The following is an 18,315-nucleotide window of genomic DNA, read 5'->3' on the forward strand; positions in this document are numbered from 1 at the left end:
TTTAATTAAATAAGTATAGGCTATATATCAATAGATTTAATTTCTGCAATGCTCTGTGTATCCTTGTTAAGACAGTATGAGGCGTACATTATGACAGTTGCATATTCATGTTTACAGTTTCTTTACTGCTTTTTTTTTTTTTAATTACCAGAAATAATTAATAATAAGGTTTTGCATTTCCTTATTATTCCTTATTAATATGAACAATTGCAATAGAATTATTAGTAGTGGTTGTTGTAGTAAAAGCAGAAGTGATAAATGTTACAATGCCTTTTATAATTATAAACATATATTTATAATTAGTTATCAGTTTTAATTATCATTATTTTTGGTGATTTTTTTGCGTGCAAGTTTACAAAACAATATGAGTGAGAAAATTATCTGCTCTGATTAACTGATGAAGGAGGAGGAGGCATTCTGTGGCGTGGGGGAAATCTCTCTGGGTTTGAGGACAGATACGTCAGGTTGCTTCTTGCACTCTGGATCACGAAGCTGCAAGAGTGTGTTGGTGGCTTATAGGCACAAAGCAAGAGAAGCAGAGATCTGCACATCATAGGCTCGGAGAGTGCAAACCTCACCCGAAGCACGGTGAGTGCCAAGCTTTTTGCAAATTCATATGCAGGGCAATGTTTGAGTGATGATAGCTGGCAGCTCTTTGTGTGTCTGTGCCTTGGAGCATTTCAATTCTTTTTCCTTAAAGGAGGGGGCAATAAATGCTAAAATGTAGGAGGAAAAAAAATGGACGTTCAACCCTCTTTGTGTTTGCTCTTTCAAGTTGCAAAAACTTTCTCTGTGGAAAAGGAAATTCTTTTATTTTGTGAAACAGAGCTTGGATCGTCAGCCAATTCTGATATGATTTAAACCATGTCATTTTATGAAATATCTCTCCTGCTGAGAAAACAATTGTTTAAAGAGTTACGTCCTTTGTTAGTGTGGTTGTGCTTTATTGTCAAAAAATGGTACAGCCCTACTGAAAAAAGGCACTGCTCAGCTCAGGATTCTGACAATGCTGGTGTATCTGAAGACTACCCTAAGAGGAATGATAATGCTTAATCTATCCACAAGTTTTATGGACTGTTATCCGACAGCAGGAAGTTTCATTTACTGTCACTTTGCATATCTTCCATGTATGTGTGTGCGTATCCCTCAGGCAGCCAAAGAGGACCATGGCATTTGCAGGGATGCTGAGCGACGAGGACATCAAGGCTGCGGTCCAGGCTTGTCAAGGTGAGTCAGACAGCACACACACACAAGCAGAGAGACACACACTTTACAAGCATCTAATCATTAACGCAAGAACACATACTTTACCGTAAGTGAATCTAAATTCACTTACATATTACACAGAGAAAGAGAGACACAGGCAGTGTGTCTCCCACTCCCACTCCCACAGGGGATAGCTGTTTGATATGTTGTTCACAGTGGGGACAGGGAGCCTGCAGGTAACCTGGCAGCCATGTGGTGGGAGGGCAGTTACCACCCAGATACCACAGTGTTTATGTTGAGCATTCCTCACAGAGCAGACCAAATCACACGCGCTATACTCCTCACATCCCAAAGCACTTAATTATTTATCTCTAGCAATTATGTCTGCATGACAAGGCAGACACAGCTCAACTGCTCCACTGAAAATCAAATGTCAGTGATTACATGCCCTTTATTCAAGACCCCCCCCCCCCCCCCCCCCCCCCCCACCCCCCCGTTAGCAACGTTTTAGGCAAAATAACATTCAGTCTTTGTCAGGTTTAATTTTTTGTAATCTTTTGCATGTATCAATAGGAGGAAATATTTCTGTGATTTATTTTTTTTAAAAAGTGGGACAAAACTAAAATATCTAATGAAAGTGGGGATAGCAGACAAATCATCTCTGGGTTATTTTAAGATTCACTTCCTTATTTAAAGATTATTTAGTTTTAAATCAGTATAAATCTTTTTTATTTCTTATACAGCGGCTGCAAGTCTTCTTCAGCAAATCACTTTCAATTACTTGAATGAAACTCATCCTATATCACAACAGTTTGATAAGTCAAGGGCTTTTAACAATTAGTTTTACATTAGAGCCAAGGGCAACATTCAGTGTGCTTTGACTGTTTCAGTGGCATAATGACATAGCCTATCCCAGTATAAGACAGTGATGCGCTACAGGGTGTATATCGGTAAATGTCATCAGTTGAAGAATGAAAGTCATCTGAGCGAAAGAGTAAATGCGACATCTCCATTCAGCCCCTCACCATTCTTGCGTTCTTGTCATTCTGTGATTGACCTCTCACTCTCACATCTGTCTCTCTGTCTCTTTCTTTCCCTCTCTCTCTTTGCCTGTGTAGCCCCAGGCACATTCGACTTCAAGTCATTCTTTGCACAAGTGGGACTGACTGGCTCAACTGAGGCAGATGGACAAAAAGTGTTTACAGTCCTGGACCAAGACAAGAGTGGATACATTGAAGAGGAGGAACTGAAGTAAGGATGGAGAGTGTGTGTGGTTAGAATGCTTGAGAAAGGGATACGTGGGTGTGTGCGTGTGCTTGTGCATGTGTGTACATACATCTATGTTGTAAATCCCTTGCAATGGCCCTCAGGCAGAGGTTAGTGCATGAATGGAGCAGCACTTCTGTCTATGAATGAATTGAGAAATACACGAGGAGAGGGCTGGTGAGTGACAGAGACAGGGATTACAACATATCAGAAAAGCCTAGAAGGTGGAGGAATGCCATCAGAAAAAATAAAGTCCATGATGATTCAAGTCCAAACTTATCACTATGTTTCTGTCTCCCCATCAGACTGTTCCTTCAGAATTTCTCCCCAGAGGCAAGGGAGCTGACTGTGGCTGAGACCAAGAGTCTGATGGCTGCAGGAGATAGGGATGGCGATGGCAAGATTGGGATGGAAGGTGGGTGTTTGTAAAACATCTGAAAAAAAACTGATGGCAGATGAGAAAAGGAGTCATCTGTACAGAGGAGCTGTCCACTACTTAGTGCTGAAATTGCAGTCTATTAAAAAAAACACGTGCAAACAAACTATAGAATGATGCCCTCAAACAAGAAAATTAATCATTTGTTGTTTGTTTAGTCATCTTGCATAATCATAATTCTGCATGACACTGACTTCTCGCCTGCAAAAAAACTGAATCTACTGTTTCTTTTCCCCCCACAGAGTTCTGTGATCTCCTGAAATAAAGAGAGTAAACACACGACTACTGCCGTCTTTCCATATTTTTGAAGAATGGATTTAATATGGAGACCCAGACTTTCCGGTTCATTTGATGCAAAGACCAGAAACCTCAGATAATCTGTACCTGCCTGCTGCTCTCCTTGTTGATGTGATACAATAATGGCATAAGATGTTTCGTGGGCAGACAGCTGAAGCTGACTATTAGTTGTGTGTGTGTATTAAATCAATCAGGTACCTGGAATGGATTAATAAATGTATTTATTAGATGTGATTTCACTGTCTGCTGGTTCTTTTTTAATCTGCCTGTAATGGAGAATGCATGAAGGGTCTCATGTCATTCCTAATGTGAAGATAAGCTGAGAGCCCATTCAGGGTTTCAGTGTCACTTAATGCTGAGTCTAAAGTCTGTCATCATATCAAGTGTTCATGCTGATGTGATGTAAGTTAGAGATGGCTGACAAGATTCAATTAATTAGAGCCTTTTCATCCAATGATCTTTATACAACACAAAGAGAGATGGTTCTTGACGTGCTTCATTAAAGTGACATCTGTTTATTACCGTTCTCACTTTATTAATAATATATAAAACACAAGTATCACATAGGAAACATTTGGGATATGAGATTAGTATGATAGTAAGTTCATGCATGACTTATTGCAGCCAAATAACACTGATGGAAATTGTCTGGTGGAGAATGACAATGGACAAACTTTAAGGGGAATCTCCATTCTGATTCTCTGCTGCAGAGATACGTATATCTAGAGCAAATTGAGCAGACCTGTGCAAATTGAAAAGCCCCTGACTTCAGTCTCACCTATTTCAATCAAAATCATTTCAAATATCTATTTAGGTTCAATATCATTTAAAAAGCTGGAATTGTAGTTTTTAAATTGGTGGGACCTCTCTTCAAATCTCGGTACCAATGGGTTCGTCCAAAAATCCCCCACGTTTTCCTTATTAGGGACTAGCACTGCCTTCTGCTGGATGGATTCCGCATTCCTGCAGACCAAGCAGGAAATATCATACCGCAATTATAGAAAACACTTTTCACATAGGCTGGGTTACAGAACAGTGACTCTGAGATGAGTTTCCGTGATGACTGATTGGGGTTGAAAGGAATCTGGGAATAAAGATTAAGGTGCTCTCATCCTTGGTTCAGTTAGTAATGTGCGTTCAGGACTACGTGGAAACGCGTCAGAGTAAAAATAAGTTCTCAACATATTGCTAACTTGTTCATGTGTTTACGATCGGTGCACTGCCAACTAAGGACAGGGACCTGGCGGTGTGGGCCCCTAGGTCTTGTCCCTGTCGGAGCGCTGAGTTCGCTCCTAATTCCCCTCTCAACCCTCGACTCACTGCATACGGAGGTCAGATGAACCATATGGAAATGTAGCCTAGGACAACTGCAGCCTAGACTTTAGGTATAGCTAGTTAATGTTACAGGGCAGCACACGGGCAGGGGCCGCACATAACTATCAGTTGAGACCATTTTTGGGGCGGCGCTGCAACTCCAATCCTTCGGATTCAAGAATAGAAAGCCTACCTCCAATAATCTATAATGAACTCGTAATGAAACTGAGAAGAGTCAAAATACAAACGACATGGGAAATAACCACGCATTCATTGTGTGGTAATATATAGTATACGTTCACTTCTGTGCGGGCCTGCCACAAACACAGCAGGCAAGATGATCAGAGATAAAATATAGTTCAGCTATCACATAAAACTCTATCCAGTTTGGAAGACGCTCTGAAGGCTCCTAATGCATTTCAGGGACACCACAAATGACATAATAGCCCAAACAAACACGGCATGCAAATCCAAACAAGCAGTCTATCACAGAGGTACTCGTCTCGATGGTCTAATGCAATATTATAGTGATAACACAAAGGAGATCCAAAGCAGTAGTGTTTTAAGCCTTCAACACAAGGCTCTTTCTACGGATCTTTCTTTTCAGAGAGACGAATAACGTGACTCTGTTAATGAAGACCGTAAACAGCATTTGGTATTCGACTCTATGGGTTTTCCTCGCAAACCAAGGCAGCGGTTATGACCCATGGCCTGCACCCTCCCACGCTCCCATTCATTTCATGATATCGTCAGATGAAACTCGCAAGATCAAACTCGGCCACTTAAATGCTGACCATAAATCTTCTGAGTGCAACATGTCTGGTGAAGTCAGTGAGCAGCGGCCCTGCTCGGGTTTCCACACGTCTAGCTATAGGCCTCCGCACACATGGTAGCATCCTCATTTGTTCACCTAAAAATAGGTCGAGGCTACTAGACACATTTTTTCGAAACCCACGCATCTTGGCACCTGATACTGAGACTCAAAGATCTGTAAATGGTGTTGCTCATGGATATATAAGAGAGAGGGAAAGGGGCTTAGGGCATTCACTCGAGTCCGCCTTGGTTTCCACTCGCCTCAACGCAGCTCAAAGGTGAGTGGGAAGTGCGCCCGGCAAAGGCTCACTGACTTCGGGCAGATTGCACTGGGAGTAAAGGGATTCAGACCAGGAGATCCCCGTGGACTATAAACTATAGATTGAAAAATGGAACCAACATAGCCAACAAACAACTACTGGGACCAGAGGACGACTCAAACGAGTGTGAAGGGAGGCCACGATTGGCCATTTAATTGCAAAGGATCAACGTTTGTGGATGATAAGCGCGCTATTTTACATTACTTCTCTTAACCGGATAAAAAAAAAAAAAAAAAAAAAAAAAAAGAAAAAGAAAAGAAAAATCACACCTTAAGCTAACGATGCCTTTTTCCCCAGCTGCGTTGTTTATTTGTGGCAGTGATTCACGTTGCCGTGATTTGTTCTCTCAGTGGGAGCATCATCTATTTAGTGCCATAGCAGCATAACGCTTTGGGATAAACAGAGTCAGACCTACGCTGTGATCAGACATCAGGGGGGGGGGGGGGGCAAAGAGTAGCTCTTTAGCCCATAGAAAAACAGGACTGGTGGTAGGCTTTGCAAATTAAAGCAGTTAAGTGGTTTATTCGTGACCAAAACAAACAAGTGGCTTTGAAAATGGCTAAAAAAAAACCGATGCTTTCCAATACAGTGAACTTTTTATTCTCTTGTGAAGGTATTGTAGGAATTACCTTGTTTAATTGCTGGAAGTTAATGTTTGAACACTGAGTCCTCAGACCTAGAGCGGTTTCATGTATTATTACAACAACAAAAAAGTCTTTTAGGGGAAACAAATTCAATCTCAAAACCTCTGTATCCTAGGCCCACAGAGTATGTGAATTTTCCCTGATGCACTATATCATTATTTCAGATGTTTTGCAATGCACAAGTGTGACTGCTGTATGGGATTTGTGATGCTCACACTAACCCTGAACTGTGTCTTCTCTCCCCTCGCAGAATAAAAAATGGCCTTCGCTGGTGTCCTCAATGAAGCTGAAGTGAAAGCAGCTCTGGATGGCTGCTCAGGTGAGCTTCATTAACCTGTAACCAGTAAATTAACCAGTAAATGCACTAGACTAATTTCCTCATTCTTCTTCTCATTATCATTGACATAGAATTAATTTTCACTGCCAATGCAAATATATATATATAAAAAAAAAATGTCCAACACACATTACATCAACACTGAAGTCCTATGTTGTGCTCGTGCAGCCGGGTGCTAATGGTGTTCAAATGTGTGTTCCAGCTGCTGACTCCTTTGATTACAAGAAGTTCTTCAAGACATGCGGCCTGGCCGGCAAGTCCGCAGATGAAGTCAAGAAGGCCTTCGCTATCATTGACCAGGACAACAGTGGCTTCATTGAGGAGGAGGAGCTGAAGTAAGACATTCCAGCACTTCACACTTAAAGCTGACACTTAACCCTCAGGCCTCAGTGGCCCAAAATATGCACCAGATTTAGTATTACTGTCTCATGTTTAAGTTAGGTCTAAATCAATCTGAAAACAAGGGGTGTAGCCTTTCTTCTCTCCTCTCATTTGTACATGTTAGCTTAGCTTGGCTCTAATCTGAGGGTCAACGAACACACTGCATGAAAGAAACTAAAGAGAGGCCATTCTGAATGAAGCCTGGGGGTTTTATGATTTTAAACATCTAAATCCAGGCTTTTGGAAACACTACATTTTGCTGTAAAATCTCAAACATGGAGACTTTAAAAAGGAAACGTGTACCTAATGATTTAGTACAGATCAATCAATACAGACTGAGAAGCAAATAATGTGGACATCTGCTGTTTGTCTACCTGTTAGGCTGTTCCTGCAGAACTTCTCTGCTGGTGCCAGAGCACTCACTGACAAGGAGACCAAGACTTTCCTCGCCGCTGGTGACAGTGATGGTGATGGCAAGATCGGAGTCGATGGTAAGTTCTTTTATGGAGCAGGGCGCACTTTCCTACATATCTTTGAGTGCAGCAGAACGCAGCAAAGACAAACATGGTTATTTCTGATGCCTGTTAACAGTGGGCTCTAAACTAATCTATAACAGTCCAACATCCATTCACATAATTGATGTATTTGACTCAAATTCTTTGTCACAAAGTGGCTCAAATCACTCTAGAGCATACCACCATGATAACATAAGAATCTGAATACATTTTGTTCTCCACTAACAGCAGTTTTATTCTACTTTTACAGAGTTTGCTGCCCTTGTTAAGGCATAAATTTCCATTGACCAAGATCCACTTCTTTTCATGGAACTGCGAACTCCTTGCAAGATTCAGTATTCATCAGCTGAAAGAATATTTTTTATACCTTATTTATGAATTGCCTGCGGACTATTTCTCAACATTGAACACATATTTTAATGTTATCCAGATGTGTTATATGTTCTGAAAAATGACTTGTGCAAACTGTAAAACACCATCTGCACTTCTGAGTAAGAGTGAATAACCAGGAATAAATACTCTTTTGGTGTAAAGTCATCTTGTTGAGGTCAGTCATCTTTGAATTGGTCAACTTGTCTTGTATTACACAACCCACTGTATTCACTTAGCTGTAGCTATGTCAGCACAGTGGGTTGAGCAAGAGGCGGTGCAAAAGGAGTTTCCACCTGCCAGGGTTTTTGAATACTTGGGAGGTACTGAGAGACGGTTGAACGACCTGCCCAGCCCTTGTTTGATAATTGGTTAATGAGAAGGCGAGTGTAGCTGGACTCAGGCCAGGGGCTGGCAAACACAGTGGGAATGGCCCTGGGGCTTTGCTCACACACTTCCTGGACCCAGGGAGGTTTTCAATGGATAGCTGTCACACATAGTTTAATTAGATGCTCTGTTCCAAGGTCTTTTTCTTCACCAACTGCTGAGTAGCCAATTAGATGATGTGCTGTGGCAACAGGAGGGCTATTAACAGCCACTGGTGCATCAGCAGGACCTTTTAGCAGGCTACATCTGCTGCTAAGACACAAATCTTTAGTGGTCTGATGGGTTCTTGACAAATTGTTTAATTTTCTTGCAGTGTTCGCAATGTATACACAAATATATACACAAATTGGCTTAGAACGAAACGAGAAGAGCTCATAAGTCATATCAAAGTCAAATTACAGTTCAAGTGGAAGTTATAAATGCTCAAGGAATTGCAAGGCAGCAATATGTAAACCCTCAACACTATCAGATGACCAACCAGTAGTCCAAACAGACAGAGACATACTGATGGCACTCTACTGTTTCCTGAGGCTTAGCCCACAGGACAGTGCTGCCACCTGCAGGTCAAATGTGCTCTCTCAGCATTACACACAGAGCTGCAAAGTGACAAGAACTTGATTTGCTTAACAGCATTTCCTTGGGCTTTTAAACATTTTAAGCTGTTAAAATAACAGGAGTGGTGAATGGAATTACAAAGAAAAGGGGCCATGTGCAATAAGTAACTGAAGAGGGTTTCTTATTCTTAAAAAAAAAAAAAAAGTCACTCAGTCCACTTTGACTAAAGTAATTTAAAAAAAAAAATCGATTCTTAGAATATGTGCAGTAAAATTGACCTGCCAGTCAAAATGGCACTGATTGAAATTTGGTGAATTTGTACTGTTTCTATGCACCATAATTATGACTGTTATTTGCTTGGCTTGATTTGAAGTAGGCAGCCTAAATTTGACAAAATACAAATGCATAATTTATTCATCTATATACACTCAGGTAGACCATGCCAATGCCACACAAGTCTAAAGAGCAAAAGCATATTTCTCACTAAGTGAACTATAATTTATTTTTGCACACTTCGCATTAACACTCAAGACATAAATCGGCAGATCATATTTAACGACTGTTTTCCCGAAACACGCCAAGTAGCCTTAAAATAAATTCCTGAGGAAAATAGCCAGTGCCTTCCAAATCAACAATGCTACACGAAAAGAGGGAAAACAACTAATTAGTGCCACTTACGCCAGCTCTAATGCATGCATGCTCAGTATCCACCTTCTTGAATATGGCTGTGTGTTGCCAGCAGCACTTGCAATTCGTCCTCCTCAGCAGTGCACAGGCCTATTCTTAGCAATGGGGGATATTGAGGACTTCTTCAAACGCACCTTTTAAGCGTCTTCATTTGTGAAACTTAAAATAGAACGCTCACTGACTGCAGGACGAAATTTTCGCCACCCCTTGCCGGTGGTGTCAGTTGCCTTATGCCTCAGATTTCGATGGAGTGAAACTATAAAAGGTCACCAGGAACAGCGGGAAGATCACTGCAGTCGACTGAAGTCTTGTCTGTGTCATCTGTACCCTACAAAGCAAAGACACCAGAGGTGAGTTTGAATGAAAAGAGAAAAAAAAAGAAACCTGGGACTCGTGCAGACAAAGCCGCAGCATCAGGCTTGGCACCTTTGAGAAAACAGACATGATTTTTAACATTACATTTAAATAAGGACTTCGCAATGCAGCATCTAAAGAACAAGATGAATTTTTCATTTTATTTTTTTTTTGTTGTTGTTGTTGTCGTTGTTGCGGGAGCGTCAGCTGCGTGAAGACATGGATTACTGGTCAGACCTCCCAGCATCCATTACAGCCGCAGTAGGAAACAAGTGCCAATCTCAGCATCTGGAATAAGATTTGGAAATGCAACTTCAAACGTGCCATTCAGAAAGAAGTGGACTGAATAATTTGCCCTTTGAAATATGCAAACTCTCTGCTTCTATCCAATTTAGATGAAACATGAACCGTAATCCATATAGCCAACAGTATGTGATACTGTAAAGTTCGCACACGGCTCCCCGGTGATTGTTTAACCATAACATCGTTTATCCTACTTTAAAAAGTTGTAATCACCGCTTTGATTTTATTTCTGCAGATCAAAATGGCCTTTAAAGGTGTACTGACTGAGGCTGATATCACTGCAGCCCTGGATGCGTGCAAAAGTGAGTCCTCAAGTGGCAACCATAAAATCACAGCCACAGCACCCCTGTGTGGCTTTTCTTTTTTTTTTTTTTTTTTTTTGTCTGGTGCATTAACAGCTACTATATTTGGATGATTTATTTATCTATTTATTTATCTACCAACCTGCGTTGATTACAGACGCCGACACATTCGACCACAAGAAGTTCTTCACGTCTTGCGGTCTTGCCGGCAAGAGCTCCGACGACATCAAGAAGGCCTTCGCCATCATCGACCAGGACAAGAGCGGTTTCATTGAGGAGGAGGAGCTGAAGTAAGACGCGCACCAGACCAGATCTCACAAATGACACTCTTCACATTCTCCTTCTTTGCTGTCAGCTGCTGAAAAACAACCGTGATGTAGACCTGATGTAGCCCAATGAACAGCATTTCGGACTACAGCTACATGAGACTATAGGCTCATAGTGTTCTTTCTGTGTGGACTGAAGGAATGTAGAGGGGCAGAACTGTAGAGCTTTAATTATAATTACTATAGTCAATGAGTGATGTGCTTGTCTCAGTGTCGATTTGTCCCGAGTGAGAGCTGCGGTCCGTGAACTAACCGCCTCTCTGTGCCTCAGGCTGTTCCTGCAGAACTTCAAGGCAGGCGCACGCCCACTGACCGACGCCGAGACCAAGACTTTCCTCAAGGCCGGTGACACCGACGGTGACGGCAAGATCGGCGCTGAAGGTATTTTATTCCGAGGGCGGTTCAGGGCGTCCTTTGAATTCTTGTGGTGGGATGTGATGTGACGCTAACTGACTTCCTCCCGTCTCCCCGCAGAGTTCGCTGCCATGGTTAAGCATTAAGGTGGCAACTGACCAACAAACACCTGCTCTGATGGAACAACAAAGCCCACGTCGACCTCCCACCCTTTTCATCTGAATATAAATAATTTTTATACATTTGCTTAAGAGACGTTTCCTCCTATGCAACACACTGTCCAAAAATGATTGTGAATGTCGCTCGGTTGTGTTCATTTCTTAAATATGAATATTGCTTACTGTAAAATCTATGATGCACTTTCCAGGAACAAACGGTAAAAAAGAATAAATATTCTTTTGCTACGGTTTTATTGGATTATTATTCTTCATCTATGACTTATGTGTCTTTACCAGTTCGCTCTATTTCTCTCTCCCTTCAAAGTCATTCGAATTTCAATTTTAATATGAAATATGAATACATGTGTATGAACGCATATAAAGGAAAAGTAGATAAATAAAACCGTGGTAGCCTAATTATAACTGGTGATTTAAGCCTTACTCTTACAGTATTCTCTCTCTCCTTCTCTCTCTCTCTGTCTCTCTCTCACTCTGTGTGTGTGTGTGTGTGTGAGAGAGAGAGAGAGAGAGAGAGAGAGAGAGAGAGAGAGAGAGAGTTTATGAGTGCGTGTGCTTGTGTGTATGGTCGTCCTGCGGCCACTAGATGGAGTTACGTCCATGAACATTAGATGCTGGAACACAGTAAATCAATCAAATATGTTCGCTGCCTGGATGTTTCAATCCAACCTGATTCAGGCAGTGGAAAACATAAGTTCAAGCAGTAAGACAAAATCAAAAAGAAGTTATTTTACGCTTCGAAAATGCACATCTTAAAACGTGTTTTCTTTCATCAAGCTGTTGTTAAAATCCGTGGATAAAATCCTACAGTTCAACTATTTCATTTGAGACTTCTTACTGCAAAGTATGTTGAGTTAGAGTGACAGTAACAGAAATGCACTGAAAACAAATTAAGACGCGCATGATTTCAACATTGATGGAACACGTTTCACTCTTCCTGTCGTGCAGAGAGGGGGTCGACTTGACAAACAGCATGCCTATAAAATTCTTATTATTATCATCATTATTACGACCATCATTTTCCGTAACAGCTGTCAGTCCGTCCCCTTTGTCCGAGATGCACTGACGAGGCTGAGGTCGTCCTCTCGGCCAGTCTATATGTCCAAGAGTGAGGCCCGTAAAGAACATTAGCAAATGTAAATGAATAAATGATTGCTCAGTAACCGTATAGTCCACTAGGTATCAACATGGCGGATGACATCATGCACCTGGTGCCGCTCTCGTTCCGGCGTCCTCAGTCTCCTTTTCACACACAGTCTGGAGCAGGTGATAGAGTTTCTCTCTGCCTGTTCTGGGGACAGCCTCACAGTGGCCTATCTGACATCGCTTGTTGAGGGGACCCATTAACAAGTTGGCACCGGGATTAGGTTTAGGAAATGTTGACAATGACAAACCATCGGAGATACAAGCTTTTATTCAATAATGAAAGACGGCGGGAAGCTGCCAAGGAATTCAACAAAACGCCACTGCGCGGGCACTGCGCGTAAAGTTCCTATCCTCCGGCACATGTTCTCCATCTGACTTGACACAAGTTCTTTCATCAATAACTCGATCACAGAACTACTCAGGCCCATAAGATGTTAGTTCCTTTATCCCAAGTAGCCCAGCGCATTTCGCCTGATTTCAAACGGCATTGATTCTCTGTCTGCAGACCTTTACATAATGTTTAGGACGATCTTTACGCACAGACGCCAGACTGTGTTTCACCCGCGCAGATGATGCGTGCAAGAGTCGCATGTGCCCACGCGTGCCACGCGCGTTGAGTGGGTGACTTCTAACGTGAGGAAGCTGCGGGCCGCGGCCTGCCGTGCCCCTGCGTTTGTTTATATGCAAACATACCCCCAGGTGTCAGGTTGCAGATAATAATTTTTGGACCCTTTGAGGGGAGACGGCCGTCAGGTGAGGTTCCATGGTGTAATGGTTAGCACTCTGGACTCTGAATCCAGCGATCCGAGTTCAAATCTCGGTGGGACCTGTTTGTTTATTAATTTCGACTGTCTAATGCTTCAGCGGATTTAATCGAAAGTAAATAAATAAATTACACAAGCGTGTCCAGGTGCATTTACAGTGGTGCCGCATGTGCACACCTTCAACTAACCTTTACACCACGGAGAGAAATAACCTTCTGCGTGGCACTGCAGTGAGCACTCTCCCAGGAAGGTGCTTAATGACCCCTGAATTTGTTTGCCTGTCAGACCCGTTGGGGCCCACAGATGCCCTGGGAACGGACAACCTGAACCGGTCGTTTTGCGGCTGGACAAATGGAAAGTGTGCACCTCTGAGAAACAAAGTGACAAAATGGGACAAATGATCAGACTGCAGCGGAAGTGGACCCAGTGCTGAGTCCTGTGTGACCTCTGCCACCTATACTTGTATTTAAATAGTCCATGTGAAGACCTGGGACGCTGCATCATCATCACCATGATGGAGAGACGCCGACAGCAGAGAGCGACCTCGGGTCCCTTAATCAGCACAGTTGACAAAGCAATTTAGCGAGGCTGCCCCCGCCGTCAGTGTGAGGCTGTTAGAAGGTTATAAAGCACCGGCGTGCCTGACATTCACCGATGAGCGCTGTGCTGAGTGTTTGGGGTCACATTAGAATTGGTTTGGGATCATCTGATCCCTACCTCTAGGTGACTCAATAATCTCGCACTGGTACTGCTGACATGAGACATGTGGTCCTTATGCAAGACATGCAAACGTTCAATGTCAGCGGACAATTTATATCCCCAAAATCACTTCAAATGTATTTATAAGGGGATATTTCCAGTGGGTTGTGGCTGAGATGTGTTCGTTTTTGGGACATCGGTCTGAAAAAGGATATCTGCATGAAAGGGAGGGGGGCAGAGGGGGAGAAAAGCAGAGAGATTGCAGTTACATTACAGCCTCTCTGCATTTACTGTACTAGGCTATATAATTCTAGAGGTGAGAGGAGGAGGAGGAGGAGGAGGAGGAGGGGTGCTGTGATGACGGGAGGGAGGGGCGGATGGGGGAGAAGAATGCGCTTTTTAACTTAATTTGCTATTTACAAGGGCGTTACAGATGTCCAGGGTCCGGTCTCTCTGCCCCTGGGCGTTAAAAATAGTAAAGGTTAATTAGTTAGCTGAGAAATTGGATCAGGGGCGGGCAGTTAGAATTTGATCCATAGACAGGTAACTCAAGCAATCCCCATTGTCACTGCAATCAGACCTATATAAATCCTCCTTGACGGACAGCAGTCACCACATAGCCTTACCTCTGTGCTGGATCACCGACCGGGCGAGAACACCTTAACACGGTAAGTTGCTGTGTGGATTCAAGGAGGTCGCTTTTGATGGAAACTGGCTACCTTCTTTTTCTTTTTTTTTTTTTTTTAATATTAGTTTCAAAAGATTTTGTAGATGCGGATTGTCCGACTCCTGTATACTCAGCGCACTTTAGAACAGTTGTGGGCACTGTCTGGTTGGACGACAGGGGAAATAGTTGTGTGCGTAAACGGGGAGACAAAAGCCAAAGCAAGAACGCAAACGCCTTTTCTATAATGTTTCATCTGTGGGAAGCGACACGGTTGGATTGGATGGAGAAAATCGGGCATTATTTTACTGGTGTAAAAGAACTGATCTAGATTGAAGGGCTTTCATTATGTCTGGGTGCTGCTTCGCTCTCTCCTGGCCTGTTACTGCACTGACTTGTCAGTGTCAGTACTGTCACCCGGACACCTTTGCTCCCCATCAGTGTCAAGTTTAAAGGTTTGCCACTGTACCTGACTAAATGTGTTAATAATTCACCATGGTTGTTCCTCACTACAGGAATAAAATGTCGCTCTCATCTATCCTTTCCGCTGATGCCATCGACAGTGCTATCAAGGACTGCCAAGGTATCGTCTTCCACCAATATCATTATTGCTCTCTTCATTAGATTTTTTTTTTCTCTAATTCTATACAGTATTTCTACTGGAGCCTGTGCAGGCACCAGAGAATAGGGCTGTCTGTATATAATAGCCTGCTGGAAGACTGCAAACTGCTGAGATGAAAAGATGCATACATGCATGCATATAGGCTAAGTAGAGTATAACCAGGGGTACATGATTAAGGCTTTGTTAAGTGATTTTATGAGCAGCAATTGGGCACTAGGCATAAGCCAAGAGGTTCAGATTTGATCCTATAATTTATGTAATCACTGGAAGTCAACTACCAAAGGTTCTGAAATATATATATATATCCACAGAGAACATCCAGGACCAAACATTTCTCTAAGCTATGTGCCTCTGTGCAAGAAGATAAAGTGACTTGCATCACATTTAATAATACCTTGTCAGTCATATGTCATCTTGTCTCCACAATTTAAACTGACATAAACTGTTTAAGGATTTGCAAATATCATGACTTTGCTTTAATTCCAGCTCGGAGGGAAAACTGTCCCATCCAAGTCAGATTACTGAACCCAGGACAGACTTATTTTTCATCAAGCAGCTTGTGCTGTCCCTGACTCTCCTTCCTATCGCTCCTCCAGCACCCGACTCCTTCTGCCCCAAGAAGTTTTTCCAGCTGTGTGGCCTCACCAAGAAGAGCCCCCAGGAAGTGAAGAAGGTTTTCGCCATCCTGGACAATGATGCCAGTGGCTTTATTGAGGAGGAAGAGCTCAAGTGAGTGAGCGGCCAGTTCACAAACCACAGACTTTTTTTATGGTGGCCCAGGATCCACTGGGTCAGGGGCTGTTTTTGAGTGAAGAGATTAGACTTCAAAAAAATCAGTTCTCATCATGCTTCTCTGGGAAATCAGATAGCTTCTTGTTTGCAGTGGTGCTTGTCTGCCTTATGAAAATCACCTATGGTCAAAGCTCACCCACAGAAGATGAAAATGAAAGATGCAAAATACAAGTCTCACGAACACTTCTGAGATACTGTGAGCATTTGCCACCGTAGCCATCGCAAGAGACTTTCTACTAACTACAGGTTTTGTTCTCTGGGCGCTCAGCTACGCACAGCAACAAAACCTGTTACAATTACATGTGACTCGATACACCTACAAAGAAGTTTAACGATCTTTCCTTTTACTATTTTGCATCACACATGGTCTGTATTGATTTAGGGGATTCTTGTCTAAAACCGCTGCATTAGAACAGATTCGCCCTCAGTGTTAGATCCTGATTACTGCCTCTATTGTTATTGCTGCGTCCAGTTGTTACTAAGGAGTGCCTCTAACTTTTGTGTTTGTGTTGTTTTTGTTTGTGTCCACCAGGTTTTTCCTCCAGAGGTTTTCTCCTGGGGCCCGCGCTCTGACAGACACGGAGACCAAGGCCTTCCTGTGCGCCGCTGACGATGATAGTGATGGCCGGATTGGAGCAGACGGTGAGTGGGTCCACACCTGTTCGATATACTCATGTGCATGTGGAAAAACACTGTGCTGAAAAAACAATTTCCACATTTTTAAAAACATTTTTAATTTACCCTAAGTAAATTTGTTGCATTCTTTGAATAGTCTAGGCATTCAAAAAAAAGAGACAGTTGTATATTACAAGACTAAAGTAGAAAAGCAGAAATCATAGTTACTCCTTCCAAGTCCCCACACACTTTTTCTGTCCTACATTTTATAAATAATTGCTGAATTTGGCTCAGCAGCAGTACAGGGAAGATACAACAGGGACTTAAAAGAGCATTTGTGATTTTAGATTTGATTACCAAAATGGTGCAAATGACATGCTGTTAACTTGAGAGTGCAACAACAATGCAAGCTCTCCTTACGGGTACATATCATTATTGTTACTTCATGTAAAATACAGGGTTAAATTGAGATCAGCTAAATAATAAAGTGTCACATTTTACTAATGATGTTTCTTTTCTCCACAGAGTTCCAGGCAATGGTTTTGTCCTAAACGACTGAACTCCATCTCTCCAACTTGATCTGACCCCGCTCCTGTCCCTAGTCCACTGCTTCAAGGGCTCTCTTAGTTTTAGACAATTATTTTCCACATGGTTAGATAAAAAATTTTTGATTCTTTTTATTTTGCAAGACTCAACTCCGGTCCACAGACATCCACATTATCATCATGTTTTAAGTTTTTTTTTTTCTTTTTCATATGTTTAGGACAGATCAAAAAGCTGCATTGCCCAAATAAATGTACAATTTACCAAGTTACTGAGAAAATAAAAGAATAAAATCCAAGTTTTATGGCTCTTACCATTATTTCTATGTGCGCGTATATGTATATTTCTGTACATCTTTCACTCACGTATGAGTTGGGATACAGTGGAGGATGACAAGACCAGAAACACAATCTGGTATTCCTTTTACATGAAGAAGCACTGAGATTATTTACATGCATAAAATGAAGATCTAAACCCTTAGGATGCGGGAATCTGTATACACTATGCACACACAGATCCAGATGTGCTAATACACACAAAACAAACACGCATGCAAACACACAGTCACACCATTTCCTTTACAGTTCTAAGGTGTCCCTAAAGCTTCACTTACCCTTACATATCACAGCAGTAAATGGATTGAATGTCAGACAGTATCTGGCATATGAGAAGTGAGACATGTCCGGAAAATACTGTACAGGTGTGCGTGAGTGTGTGTGTGTGTGTGTGTGTGTGTGTGTGTGTGTTTATAGAGCCATATAGAGCCAACACAGGGAGAAAGCAGAGGAGGTGACCTTGGTGTCCACCTGAGTGACTGGATCAAGTGACACCTGACCTCAGCTTTGTAAATAAACCCAGCTGAACCTTGGTGCTGCTCAGACACACACACACACACACACACACACACGAAACCCCATTCATTTGCAAAAATCAAATATGAAACCAGACAGAGACGGCCATCCATGCAAACATGCGTGGTCCAAAATATGCACATAAATATATGCATCTTGTTAATACTTGCATCTGCTTGAGATTGTACTGGTGTGTATGTGATGTACAGGAAGAAATGCACACTCTGCAGAATGCTATAGCGGTGGATGCTAGCCTTACATGTACTCCTTTGCCAGG

At 42.3% G+C, this 18,315-nt stretch overlaps 4 protein-coding genes and 1 non-coding gene across 5 annotated transcripts; all 5 read left to right on the plus strand.

The window, feature by feature from the left end:
* Positions 1-447: 447 nt before the first annotated feature.
* Positions 448-3,439, plus strand: pvalb5 (parvalbumin 5). The gene is made up of 5 exons (XM_071473817.1): positions 448-588; positions 1,151-1,227; positions 2,325-2,457; positions 2,778-2,887; positions 3,151-3,439. The coding sequence occupies exons 2-5, from the start codon at positions 1,167-1,169 to the stop codon at positions 3,171-3,173; spliced, it is 327 nt and encodes a 108-aa protein (XP_071329918.1). The 5' UTR covers positions 448-588; positions 1,151-1,166; the 3' UTR covers positions 3,174-3,439.
* Positions 3,440-5,521: 2,082 nt separating this feature from the next.
* On the plus strand, positions 5,522-8,066 carry LOC139618141 (parvalbumin beta-like). Its single transcript, XM_071473816.1, has 5 exons — positions 5,522-5,610; positions 6,547-6,615; positions 6,836-6,968; positions 7,396-7,505; positions 7,780-8,066. The coding sequence occupies exons 2-5, from the start codon at positions 6,555-6,557 to the stop codon at positions 7,803-7,805; spliced, it is 330 nt and encodes a 109-aa protein (XP_071329917.1). The 5' UTR covers positions 5,522-5,610; positions 6,547-6,554; the 3' UTR covers positions 7,806-8,066.
* A 1,721-nt stretch (positions 8,067-9,787) lies between these two features.
* LOC139618143 (parvalbumin beta-like) lies at positions 9,788-11,575 on the plus strand. Its single transcript, XM_071473818.1, has 5 exons — positions 9,788-9,877; positions 10,420-10,486; positions 10,644-10,776; positions 11,084-11,193; positions 11,287-11,575. Exons 2-5 carry the CDS (start codon positions 10,426-10,428, stop codon positions 11,310-11,312), a joined length of 330 nt encoding a protein of 109 aa, XP_071329919.1. The 5' UTR covers positions 9,788-9,877; positions 10,420-10,425; the 3' UTR covers positions 11,313-11,575.
* Positions 11,576-13,245: 1,670 nt separating this feature from the next.
* Positions 13,246-13,317, plus strand: trnaq-cug (transfer RNA glutamine (anticodon CUG)). The gene has a single exon. It is a non-coding gene; the product is annotated as a tRNA-Gln (tRNA).
* Positions 13,318-14,483: 1,166 nt separating this feature from the next.
* On the plus strand, positions 14,484-17,485 carry pvalb8 (parvalbumin 8). Its single transcript, XM_071473819.1, has 5 exons — positions 14,484-14,619; positions 15,131-15,198; positions 15,834-15,966; positions 16,562-16,671; positions 17,170-17,485. The coding sequence occupies exons 2-5, from the start codon at positions 15,138-15,140 to the stop codon at positions 17,193-17,195; spliced, it is 330 nt and encodes a 109-aa protein (XP_071329920.1). The 5' UTR covers positions 14,484-14,619; positions 15,131-15,137; the 3' UTR covers positions 17,196-17,485.
* The last annotated feature ends 830 nt before the right edge of the window (positions 17,486-18,315 follow it).

The sequence above is a fragment of the Trachinotus anak genome, unplaced genomic scaffold, assembly GCF_046630095.1.
Source record: "Trachinotus anak isolate AG129_WGS33_773 ecotype Australia unplaced genomic scaffold, CSIRO_AGI_Tana_v1 ptg000003l, whole genome shotgun sequence".
Classification (NCBI taxonomy): Eukaryota; Metazoa; Chordata; class Actinopteri; order Carangiformes; family Carangidae; genus Trachinotus; species Trachinotus anak.

Coding starts and splice junctions, on each gene's coding strand:
- pvalb8 (XM_071473819.1), top strand. CDS start 15,138: ATGTCGCTCTCATCTATCCTTTCCGCTGATGCCATCGACAGTGCTATC. Junction 15,199..15,833: donor TGCTATCAAGGACTGCCAAG/GTATCGTCTTCC, acceptor TCGCTCCTCCAG/CACCCGACTCCTTCTGCCCC. Junction 16,672..17,169: donor TGGCCGGATTGGAGCAGACG/GTGAGTGGGTCC, acceptor TTTTCTCCACAG/AGTTCCAGGCAATGGTTTTG.
- LOC139618141 (XM_071473816.1), top strand. CDS start 6,555: ATGGCCTTCGCTGGTGTCCTCAATGAAGCTGAAGTGAAAGCAGCTCTG. Junction 6,969..7,395: donor ATTGAGGAGGAGGAGCTGAA/GTAAGACATTCC, acceptor TCTACCTGTTAG/GCTGTTCCTGCAGAACTTCT. Junction 7,506..7,779: donor TGGCAAGATCGGAGTCGATG/GTAAGTTCTTTT, acceptor CTACTTTTACAG/AGTTTGCTGCCCTTGTTAAG.
- pvalb5 (XM_071473817.1), top strand. CDS start 1,167: ATGGCATTTGCAGGGATGCTGAGCGACGAGGACATCAAGGCTGCGGTC. Junction 1,228..2,324: donor TGCGGTCCAGGCTTGTCAAG/GTGAGTCAGACA, acceptor TTGCCTGTGTAG/CCCCAGGCACATTCGACTTC. Junction 2,888..3,150: donor TGGCAAGATTGGGATGGAAG/GTGGGTGTTTGT, acceptor TTCCCCCCACAG/AGTTCTGTGATCTCCTGAAA.
- LOC139618143 (XM_071473818.1), top strand. CDS start 10,426: ATGGCCTTTAAAGGTGTACTGACTGAGGCTGATATCACTGCAGCCCTG. Junction 10,487..10,643: donor AGCCCTGGATGCGTGCAAAA/GTGAGTCCTCAA, acceptor CGTTGATTACAG/ACGCCGACACATTCGACCAC. Junction 11,194..11,286: donor CGGCAAGATCGGCGCTGAAG/GTATTTTATTCC, acceptor GTCTCCCCGCAG/AGTTCGCTGCCATGGTTAAG.